The sequence below is a fragment of the Rana temporaria genome, chromosome 8, assembly GCF_905171775.1.
Source record: "Rana temporaria chromosome 8, aRanTem1.1, whole genome shotgun sequence".
In the NCBI taxonomy this organism is placed as follows: Eukaryota; Metazoa; Chordata; class Amphibia; order Anura; family Ranidae; genus Rana; species Rana temporaria.
Window position 1 is genome coordinate 168,065,648 of NC_053496.1, and position 12,079 is coordinate 168,077,726.

Below are 12,079 nucleotides of genomic sequence, written 5' to 3' on the forward strand. Positions count from 1 at the left end.
AGTGCTCCTGATTCAGGAACCTCGTTACACCGACTGCAGCCTAAGATATGACAGACAAAAGCCTCCGTATGCCTTCATATCTCAGGCTGCATTCTTGCGTTGGCCGCTAGGGGGAGCGGCCATTGTGATCGGCGTATAGTATGCAAATTGCATACTACCACCGATTCACAAAAGTTGCGCGGGCCCTGGGCACGCAAGGTACGGAGTTTCCGTACGGCAACTTTAGCGCAAGGTTGCTCCTGCTAATAGCAGGGGCAGCCAATGCTAAAGTATAGCTGCGCTTCCCGCTCGTGAAATTTAAATTTCACGTCGTTTACGTAAGTGATTCGTGAATGGCGCTGGACGCCATTCACATTCACTTAGAAGCAAATGACGTCCTTGCGACGTCATTTGCCGCAATGCACGTCGGGAAAGTTTCCCGACAGAGCATGCGCTGTTCGCTCGGCGCGGGAGCGCGCCTAATTTAAATTATTCCCGCCCCCGGCGGGATCATTTACATTAGGCGCCCTTACGCAGGGCTAATTAGCATAGCGCCTGCGCAATTTACGGAGCTACTGCTCCGTGAATCGCGGGCAAATCGAAATATTTGCGTGGGCGCAGAGTAAAATCTTTGCTCTTTGCCCACGCAAATATTGCACGGATCTACCTGAATCTGGGCCAATGTATCCAACCTCATCATTGTCAGACACAAAAACATTGACAAGTATGTTGACGATCGTCAATGTATCTATCGTCAACATGAGCGTCATTCCCAATGTTTTCGTGCTCACGATGACCAAGATGGATACATCGACAATTGTCAATAACGTCATCCTCAATTTTTTCTTGCTCATGACAATGAAGATAGTTACATTGACAATTGTCACCATCAACATCATTCTCTACATTTTCACACTCACCATGATAAAGATGGATATATTGACAGTCATCAACATCATTCTCAAAATTTCTTGTCCACGATGACCAAAGATGGATACACTTGAAAATCCTCACCATCTACATCATTCTCAACATTTTCGTGCTCACGATGATGAAGATGGATACATTGACAACCATCAACTTCATTCTCAACGCTTCCAAGCTCCCAATGATGAAGATGGATACATTGACAACATCAACGTCATTCTCAACGTTTTTGTGCACACGATGACGAAGATGGATACATCAACGATTGTCAACATCAACGTCATTCTCAATTTTTTCATGCTTACGATGACCAAGATGTATACATTGACAATTGTCAACATCAACGTCATTCTAGACTTTTTTATGCCCCTGATGACGAAGATAAATACATTGGGGTAGATTCAGCAAGCAATTACGCCTGCGTATCCATAGATACGCAGCGTAATTGCTAAGTAGCGCCGGCGTATCAACTTTCTGTATTCAGAAAGCTCGATACGCCGACTGTAGCCTAAGATACGACTGGCATAAGGCTCTTATGCCGTCGTATCTTAGGCTGCATTCTGACGCTGGCTGCTAGGTGAGGTTCCCGTAATTGTCAGCGTAGAGTATGCAAATTGCATACTCACGCCGATTCACAAACGTACGCGCGCCCGGCGGTCCTGTTTTACGTCGTTTGCGTTCGTCGCTTTCGTCGTAAGGCTGCTCCTGCTATTAGGAGGCGCAGCCAATGGTAAGTATAGACGTCGTTCCCGCATCGCGATTTTCAAAATTTACGTTGTTTGCGTAAGTGGATCGTGAATGGCGCTGCATGCCATTTACGTTCACGTCGAAGCAAATGACGTCCTTGCGACGTCATTTACCGCAATGCACCTCGGGAAATTTTCCCGACGGAGCATGCGCAGTACGTTCGGCGCGGGAACGCGCCTAATTTAAATGATCCACGCCCCCTACGGGATCATTTAAATTACGCGCTCTTACGCCGGCCCCTTTTACGAAACGCCGCCGCAAATTACAGAGCAAATGCTTCGTGAATGAAGCGTAGCTCCAGTAATTTACGGAGGCGTAGCGTAAAAACGGTACGCTGCGCCGCCGTAGAAGTGCGCGCCCCTACCTGAATCTACCCCATTGATCGTCAACATCGTTGTCAATGTCGAAATCTTTAAACTGGGCTAACCGGCTGTGTTCATGCAGGCTCTGTATTCCCACACGTTTACACGGACTGCCTGCACACAGCACCTGGCAGCTCTAGACGCATAAGCAGATGGCTCTTTCACAGTCTACAGGCCTTTAGCACCAGTGGTGAATGAGGCCTTAGATGTGGCTTCTGCTAGCTTATGAATGGCTGGCAGGAATCATCTAAAAGACAGCACAGCAAAAGAGAAGATGGCCGTGATTTCTTCCCGCTTCTCAGCACCTGCCCCTTTCAGGGCACTTTCTTTAGGTACCCGATTCATGACAATGCACTAAAAGCAGGTACTGTATGGAAATCCTCATTTTATCACTGTAACCTCCAACAGTATTAAAGCCAGCTACGAAGAACAACATAGTATTTTATTTATTTTTTATCATGAAAGTGCACATACCCTTCTGGAGGGAGGAAACATACATTCTCGCACTCAGGAGGAAGGTGGCTTTTCATTGGTGTGTGTATGCATGTGAAAGTCGAGAAACGTCCTCCACTGAAAAGACTTCCCGCACTGCTGACACGCAAACGGCTTTTCCACGTCATGTGTCTTCGTATGATAGTCAAGCGATGACTTCCACTGAAAACACTTCCCGCACTGCGAACAACAGAACGGCCTTTCGGCACTGTGGACTTTCTGGTGGCGAGTAAAACCCGACTTTACGGCAAAACATTTTCCACACTCGGGGCAGGAATAGGGCTTCTCCCCCGAGTGAACTTTTTGATGGCTGGTAAGATATGACCTGAGAAGAAACCGCTTCCCGCACTTCGAGCACACGTATGGCTTTGTCCCGGTATGCACTCTCCGATGTCTAGTAAGGCTCGATCTCAGGGCAAAACATTTTCCACATTCGGGGCAAGAATTCTCCTTCTGGCCCGTATCATTGGTCTCTTTTTCAACAAAGTTCCCTTTCTGGGTAACATTTTCACCTCCTTCGGAACGTTCTAAAATTTCACCCTCGCCGCAAGGTGTGTGATTATTGACAGCGAGGGGCCCATCAGAAAGAATCACCCCATGCACCGAGGGATCGGAGGAAAGATCTGCACTGGGAAGAACCGAATGGCGTTGTAGAGTAATGGAGTCATAATCTGAAGAATCAGATGTGACGTCAGTATCTTCCATCTCACTGTCTAGAGATATCACGGGGCATTTTGCCAAGTTATTCTGGCTTGCTCCATCTGGAAAAATTAAGAAGGGGTGGGAATGGTTAGAATGATAGAAACGGTCGGTAGAGCAAGGAAAAATCTGGGACTCTTTTCTGGGTTTTGCGATTGTTACTCACCTGCGTTGATCTCTGGAGGAACTTTTTCCTCTTTAAACCTCACATGTCCTCCTTCCTCCTCCCCAGCTTTTAGGTCTCTCTGAGGGTCTCTGGTGTCTCCGGGGTCTGTGAATAGAGATGAGAGTGAAGCCCCCTTTACTGAGATGTATGAGAGACCCCAGAGAGTGTGTGTGTGGGGGGGGGAGATTGGTCACGTCTCTTGGCTGGTAACACACAATGACATGATGAGAGGAGGAGATCCGGAGTCTAATAGAGGCTGATGGCTCCTGACCCCCCCACTGGGCACATACTGTCTCCCCATTACTGTCTACTGACAGAGGAGGAGGGAGAAGAAGAGATTGTTGTAGTGACTGAACAAGGAGAATCTGGGACTCTTCTCTGGATTTAGTGTTTATTACTCACCTGTGCTGATCTCTGGAGGGATTTCCTCCTTCTCACACGGCTCATCACCCAAGATAGAGATCTCTTCTTCGTCTTCGACTGTAATGACAGTGAAGTCATCCTGCTGGATAAGACACAAAATGTCTCTGAATACTTCTGATCTCCAGATTGCAAGAAAAGAAGATGCTATTTCATCACTCTATTTGAAAAGCATTCTTCCACCTACCTGATCCTCCTGAAGGATCTCCTGATCTTCCTGTGTGGAGTCCCGGCAATACAGAGAAAGGGGACATCCCTCTGGGGGATTTCTATTACTGGGTCCATCTGTAGGAAACACACACTGACTGAATACATTGGGGAGAATTGACAAATACAGCCTCTTGAATGCCGACATAATAATTTACTGGTGTTTATCTTGCTGGCAAAGACAGTATTTGTTAACCACTTAAGACCCGGACCTTTAGGCAGCTAAAGGACCTGACCAGGTTTTGCGATTCGGCACTGCGTCGCTTTAACAGACAATTGCGCGGTCGTGCGACGTGGCTCCCAAACCAAATTGGCGTCCTTTTTTTCCCACAAATAGAGCTTTCTTTTGGTGGTATTTGATCACCTCTGCGTTTTTTTTTTTTTGCGCTATAAACAAAAATAGAGCGACAATTTTTCCTCAGTTTAGGCCGATATGTATTGTTCTACCTATTTTTGGTAAAAAAAATATATCGCAATAAGCGTTTATCCGTTGGTTTGCGCAAAATTTATAGCCTTTACAAAATAGGGGATAGTTTTATTGCATTTTTATACTTTTTTTTTTTTTACTACTAATGGCGGCGATCAGCGAAGTGGGCGTGACCCATGCAAATGATGGGCCGAGCGCCAGACAGATACGTATCACGAACTGCGAATACACCGTGACGTGGACGCTTCCCCCTGCTCACAACCACGTCGGAAACAACTGCCTAAACTACGCCAGATCACTGCATACGGCGTGAACGTAACCTACGCCCAGCCAGACACACATCCAACGTAAAATACGCCGGCTTGTGTTCCCTGGTGCAGACCTTTGCATGTCTGCTGCTGGGTTGCACCTCCTTTATGGGGAATAACTTTACGCCGGACGTACAACTTACGCGCACCTTGCGTAGCCTGCGTCGGGCGCACGCAGGTTTGTGAATTGCCGTATTTCCCTCATTTGCATGTTTGAATGGCTAACCAATGGGAGCGGCACCATGCACCCAGCTTAAATGTGCGCCCACCCTACGCGGGCGTAAGCAAGCTACGTCGGCGGGGTGTAGCCTGGTTTTAGGCGCATATCTGTTTGTGGGTCTGGCGCACAGATACGACGGCGCACATTGCACTTACGTCGGCGTAACTTGTTATACGTCGGCGTAAGTGCTTTGTTAATCTGGGCCTATATGTTTGCCTCACTCTTTTCTCATTCCACCCTATTGTTTCTATGTCTGTCTATGAGAGTAGAAAGGAGAAGAAGAGATTGTTGTAGTGACTGAACAAGGAGAATCTGGGACTCTTCTCTGGATTTAGTGTTTATTACTCACCTGTGCTGATCTCTGGAGGGATTTCCTTTTCCTTACACGGCTCATCGACCAAAATAGACATCTCTTCTTCATCTTCGATTTTAATGACAGTGAAGTCATCGCTCTGCATAAGACACAACATGTTCTGAATAATTCTGATCACCAGAATGCAAGAAAGCAAAATGCTATTACGTCATGAATTGTATCTGAGAACCTTTGTTCCATCCACTCGATCCTCCTGAGGGATCTCCTGATGTTCCTGTGTGGAGTCCCGGGAATACAGAGGACGGGGACATCTCTCTGGGGAATTTCTGTTACTGGATCCATCTGTAGGAAACACACACTGACTGAATACATTGGAGGGAATTCACAAACACGTCCTCTTGAACACGGACATAATAATTTACTGATATTTATCTTGCTGGCAGAGGCAATATTTGTTAAATCCCAAGTAAAACTACAAGTTCTCTTCTGTATAGACCTTGCGTATACATGCATTATATTCGTATTCGTCCTCTTTCACTGCTAGTGTTTCAGTCCACTTTTTGCACCTATGTATACACTTATTTAACAAGTGGATGGTTGGTAAGAAATAGACAGGAGGGGGCTTAGTCACGTCATACTGGTGATAATCACGCATGTGGGCATGCATTTATGTGAGCACAATTACCGTATATACTCGAGTATAAGCCGACCCCAATATAAGCCAAGACACCCAATTTTACCATAAAAAAACTGGGAAAACGAATTGACTCGAGTATAAGCCTAGGGTGTCCATCTGCATGCCCCACTTTGTCTCACTGTGTCCATGTGCATGCCTCACTGTGCCCATGCCTCACTGTGCCCATGCCTAGACTTGCTTTTAATTCAATCTTATTTTATTCAGAAAAAAAGAGAAGCAGAAAGACAAATAACGTCTCAAGCATTACATACAGTAAAAGCACTTACATCAACAGTAAGCATTGTGTTTGACATATTGAAAACATGTCTAAGTTACGTGAGAAAAGAGAAGGAAAAAAAAAAGGGAATAAGAGCATGTGTGTGTGGACCACCATATGGCCGTACGATTGAGCATTCCCCAGATATATGAAACAATCAGTACTTGTATCTACCAACCTCACATTAGTGAGGGATTCAGTGTTGCATCACACGCGGTATATTGGGAGAGATTATATATGAATCCGGAAGTAAAATAAGACCCATGAGGTCCCACAATGGGTAAATGACCATAGGCGGGTCGGGGCCATGATACGTTAGCTCTATGAAGTGTGAACTTTGGGGGTCCTTAAGCTCCGCGAGACAAGTGCGTAAAACCGTGTTAGTAAAGCAAAGGGTCTTTATTGGTGACCAAACAAAACAAAATAAAGCTTTTCTTCAGCATCCAAAACGTCACAACAAAAGTCTTGCTTCTTTCCAGCATAAGTTAGGAAAAAGTCTTTCTTCAGAAAACAACCAAAAGAAAGGCACATACGTTTTTAGTAAGAAGTCCTCCAGACCTTCCCTGCAGACACAGCTTCACTTCCAAACTACTCAGAAGTCCTCTCTGAACAGCTAGCAGATTTCCATCTTGTCCTCACAGGTGCACTCTCCCAACTCACTCACTCCCTCCAGCATCACTTCCTGCTTTAATGGGTGGTTGTCTGTGAGATTTTAACCCCTTGTGCGCTGGCTTCCAGGGTTTAGGAGTGGAGGCTCCATCCCACCCAAATAACACTTTGGAGCCTCCAAAATTCCAGGCCCCAAACTACTTTATTAAGATAGAGAAGACTGCAAGCCAGTCCTCTCTGAATTAGCGCCTGCCTGGAACTTTTCACCCACTTTTGGGTGACCCCCTGAACCTTCTACCTCTATTTAAATGGACCATAGTCCAAACAGTGGTGCCGTATAGCACCCGTCCAGTACCCACCCCCTGTGTCCTGTACATATCCCCCCCCTCTGCCTCAACGCGGAGGTGTTGGAGGCAACAGTAGACACCATACAATGGACTCGGGAGAGGGCATCGGCATTCTGATGCTGTCTCCCGGGTCTGTGCTCTACCATGAAATTGAACTCCTGCAGAGACAGAAACCACCTTGTTACCCTGGCATTGGTGTGTTTGTTCTGTCTCATCCACGTAAGAGGAGCATGGTCTGATATAAGGCGAAACTTCCTACCTAGGAGAAAATAACGCAGGGAGTCCAAAGCCCACTTGATGGCAAGACATTCGCGCTCCACCACCGCATAGTTTTTCTCAGCTGGCGTCAGTTTCCTACTAAGAAAAACGATTGGATGCTCCTCTCCGTTGATTTCTTGAGACAGAACTGCTCCTAGCCCTTCACTTGAGGCATCTGTCTGCACTACAAAATCCTTAGAAAAATCTGGCGCCACAAGCACCGGATCCTGGCAGAGTGCGGTCTTAAGCATTTGAAAAGATTTTTCAGCCTCGGCATTCCATTTAATCATGACCGACTTTCGACCTTTGGTGAGGTCAGTTAGCGGTGCCGCAATGGTGGCGAAGTTGGGGACAAACCTCCTATAGTACCCAACTAGGCCTAAAAACGCTCTGACCTGTTTCTTTGTTAGGGGGCGGGGCCAGCCCTGTATGGCCTCTACCTTGCTCATTTGGGGCTTCACTAACCCTCTACCTACAATGTATCCTAGGTACTTGGCTTCCTCCACCCCAACCGCACACTTCTCCGGATTGATGGTGAACCCCGCTCTTCTCAAGGAGTCTACCACTGCCTGTACCCGGGGAAGATGGGAATCCCAGTCCGTGCTGAAAATGACTATGTCATCCAGGTAAACGGAGGCATACCGTAGGTGTGGACGTAAAGTTTTGTCCATGGCCCTTTGGAATGTGGCGGGGGCGGAGTGAAGACCAAACGGCATTCTTGTATACTGGAAGTGACCTTCCGGGGTAGAGAAAGCTGTTTTCTCTCTGGCCTCCTTGGTCAGGGGAATCTGCCAGTAACCTTTTGTGAGGTCCAGCGTGGTGATGTACCTGGCAGGACCCAATCTCTCAATCAGCTCATCTACCCGTGGCATGGGGTATGCATCGAACTTGGAGACCTCGTTGAGTTTTCTAAAATCGTTGCAGAAGCGGAGAGTACCATTGGGTTTGGGCACCAACACGATTGGACTGGACCACTCGCTCTGCGACTCTTCGATGACCCCAAGTTCGAGCATCCTTTTAACCTCTCCAGACACTGACACTCTATGAGCTTCTGGGATACGGTAGGGTTTAAGCCGGATTTTCACCTTGGGCTCGGTCACAATGTCATGCTCAATGACGTTGGTGAGCCCTGGCAACCCTGAAAACATGTCCCTATTCCTTTGCAGAAATTCTTTTACTTGCTGGGTTTGGGGCCTAGTTAGGGTAGCCGCAACCTGCACCAGGTCGATCCCTACATGGTCCCCTAACTGTACCGCCACCACCGCGGACACCGGTTCTCTGTCTCTCCAGAGCTTCAACAAATTTATGTGATAAATCTGGTAGGGTTTTCTTTTTCCTGGTTGGTGTACCTTATAGTTTACCTCACCCACTTTCTCTACTACTTCAAATGGACCTTGCCACTTGGCCAAGAACTTGCTCTCCACTGTGGGTATTAGGACAGCTACCCTGTCTCCTACTTGTAACTGTCTCACTTTAGCCGACCGATTATATACCCTTCTTTGGGCATCCTGAGCCTTCTGCATGTGCTCTCTCACCATCGGCATCACTTTAGCCACCCTTTCTCGCATTTGAGAAATATGCTCTACCACGGTTTTGTGCGGGGAGGACTCACTTTCCCACGTTTCCTTTACCAGATCAAGCAACCCCCGGGGCCTTCGTCCGTACACCAGCTCAAATGGCGAGAAACCCGTGGATGCCTGAGGTACCTCCCGGATAGCGAACAACAGGGCAGGAAGTAACATGTCCCAATCTTTCCCGTCTTTCTGGACCACTCTTTTTAACATGGACTTTAGAGTTTTGTTAAACCTCTCAACTAGGCCATCGGTCTGCGGGTGATAGACGGACGTCCGCAACTGCTTAATCTGAAACAGCCTGCACAAGTCCGCCATCACCTTTGACATAAAAGGGGTGCCCTGATCCGTTAGTATTTCCTTGGGGAACCCAGTACGTGAGAACATTTGAAATAACTCCCGGGCAATGGCCTTAGAGGACGTTTTTCTCAATGGGACTGCTTCTGGGTATCTAGTGGCGTAGTCTAGGATGACCAATATGTATTGGTACCCCCTTGCCGACTTTACCAGGGGTCCCACAAGATCCATAGCGATCCGCTCAAATGGGACCTCAATAATTGGCAAGGGTACTAGGGGGTTTCTATAGCGGGGCACTGGGGCAGTTATCTGGCAAACAGGACAAGACTCACAATATCTTTTAACCTCAGCCTTCACCCCTGGCCAGTAAAACCGATCGGTTATCCTGGCCTCCGTTTTCTCCGCCCCCAGGTGTCCTCCCAGTGCGTCGTTGTGGGCTAGATCAAGGAGCATCCGCCTATAGGGTTGAGGGACCAGCAACTGCTCTATGGGTTCCCCTCGGCTCTCAGCCACACGATAGACTAGGTCCCCCTTCAACGCAAAATGAGGAAACCTCTGATCTGCACCTGGTATTTGTGAAACCCCATCAATGACAGAAACCTGCTCTCGAGCGTTCACTAAGGTAGGATCCTGTAACTGGGCGGTGCCAAACGCACCCCTGGGTACATCCAGGTCTGGATGCACTGGCCTTGGGGATGTTTCCCCCTCACCCTCCTCAATCGGGGAGAGCTCCTCGTCATCCTCCCCCAGCATGACTTGTAATGGGGAGACTTCCCCCCCCTCAGAGTTCAACTTGGTTTTGAGACCTGACACAGGACCACTATTATTAGAACTAAGATTCTCTGCAACGTCATTATCACCAACAGGTATTTCCACATTAGAGGGGTGTGTTGTGGAGGTTTCAGGCCCGGATCCCCCAGACTCTGTCCCTTCCAAGCTCAGTGTCCCCAGTTCTCCTGGCAGACCCGTCTGTACCTGGTCCCATAGTTCCAAAAATAGTGGACAGTCCCGCCCCACTATGATGTCATGTATCAAGCTTTTTACCACCCCAACCTCCTGGGTAACCGAGGTATGGCCATAGGACACAGTTACCGGGACCAAGGGGTACTCCTTGGTGTCCCCATGGATACATACTACCCGTAGAGTCTTAGTTACTGGGCCTATCCTCCCAAGCACCCTGGCATGTACGAGTGTGACCATGCTGCCGGAGTCCAGTAGAGCCCTGGCAGGAAGGTGGTTCACCCACACTTCGCACTCAAACCGTCCTGCAGCCAGGTCAAGATGAGTGGTACACACACTTCGCACATAGAAGGAGCTTCTCCGACCAGTTCCGCACTCCATAGGCTCCTCCTGCAGTGGGCATTGTGCCCGGGTATGCCCCCAGGACCGACATCGCCAACATTGTATGTCTCCCATCTTTGGTACAGGAACCGACCTCCGTGGTTCTAGGGCAGATGGTGTAAACCTGCGGACGCCAACATCTGGCAAGGCTTCTCTCCTCAGGTTGGTGACTGGTCTGGGTGTCCTTGGCGTGGGTTCTCGACGCTTGGTAGGCCCAAGCAGGTCCTCCACCACGGTGTACCGTTCAACCAGCTCGACCAGCTGGTCAGCATTAGTAGGGTTTCCATGGCTTACCCAGCGCTGTAGGTCATCTTGTAGGGACCGTAGGTACCGGTCCATTACCACTCGTTCCACCATTTGTGGACCTGACAACTTTTCTGGCTGCAGCCATTTTTTAACTAACTGAATTAGTTCATGCATTTGGGACCTGGGTGGTTGGTCCGATTTGTACCGCCAGCGATGCACCCTCTGAGCCCGGACAGCTGTGGTCACTCCCAGGCGGGCCAGGATTTCAGCTTTTAGACGTTCATAGTCTTTGATGTGCTCAGCTGGGAGATCAAAATAGGCCTTTTGCGGGTCACCAGTGAGAAAAGGCGATATAATGCCGGCCCATTGGTCCCGGGGCCACGCTTCTCTCTCTGCTATCCTTTCAAAGGTGGTAAGAAAGGCTTCTACGTCATCGCTGGGTGTTAGTTTCTGCAAGAAATGGCTGGCTCTAACAGACACTGGGTTGCTAACGGTAACGACCGCTTGCGCTTGTCCCTGAGCCAGCTGCTGTACGGCCTCCTGCAAGGCAGCCACCTGTGCTTGAGTGGACTCCTGCTGGGCCGTAAACTGGGCGGATAGCAGCCGTGTATTTTCCTGCTGCGCAGCTATAGCCTGTGCCAGGGCCTGCTGCTGCTGAGCCATCGCTTCCTCATGGCGACGGTTTGACTCTGCTGACGCTTGCTGTTGGGCCACAGTGGCTTGCTGCTGGGTCACAGTGGCTTGTGCCAAAGCCTTAACGACCTCCTCCATGCCTTTGTCTGCTGTTTGTAACGCCTGGGCAGACTTCACCCAAGACATGCCATAAGTATACGGTCTCTTTAAATGTCAGTTTTAAACGGTTTTTGCGCCTGCAAATGCACTTTGCCCGCATTCGACACCAGTTGTGAACTTTGGGGGTCCTTAAGCTCCGCGAGACAAGTGCGTAAAACCGTGTTAGTAAAGCAAAGGGTCTTTATTGGTGACCAAACAAAACAAAATAAAGCTTTTCTTCAGCATCCAAAACGTCACAACAAAAGTCTTGCTTCTTTCCAGCATAAGTTAGGAAAAAGTCTTTCTTCAGAAAACAACCAAAAGAAAGGCACATACGTTTTTAGTAAGAAGTCCTCCAGACCTTCCCTGCAGACACAGCTTCACTTCCAAACTACTCAGAAGTCCTCTCTGAACAGCTA

At 48.4% G+C, this 12,079-nt stretch overlaps 1 protein-coding gene across 6 annotated transcripts in view; it reads right to left on the bottom strand.

The window, feature by feature from the left end:
* The window catches only part of LOC120909855 (zinc finger protein 436-like), an 865,309-nt gene that overhangs the window by 12,715 nt on the left and 840,515 nt on the right, over window positions 1–12,079 (bottom strand). For 2 of the 6 annotated variants that reach the window (XM_040321591.1, XM_040321595.1), the window contains exons 5-6: window positions 5,497–5,609; window positions 5,304–5,406 (exon numbers count right to left, since the gene is read on the bottom strand). The exons of 1 other annotated variant lie outside the window; for it this stretch is intronic. In XM_040321591.1, the coding sequence (XP_040177525.1) occupies window positions 5,304–5,406; window positions 5,497–5,609 (216 nt within the window). Of the gene's footprint in view, window positions 1–2,436; window positions 3,269–3,372; window positions 3,478–3,774; window positions 3,878–3,979; window positions 4,078–5,303; window positions 5,410–5,496; window positions 5,610–12,079 lie in introns of those variants that run through there. 3 more of the 6 variants (XM_040321597.1, XM_040321596.1, XM_040321593.1) reach the window with 3 other exon arrangements.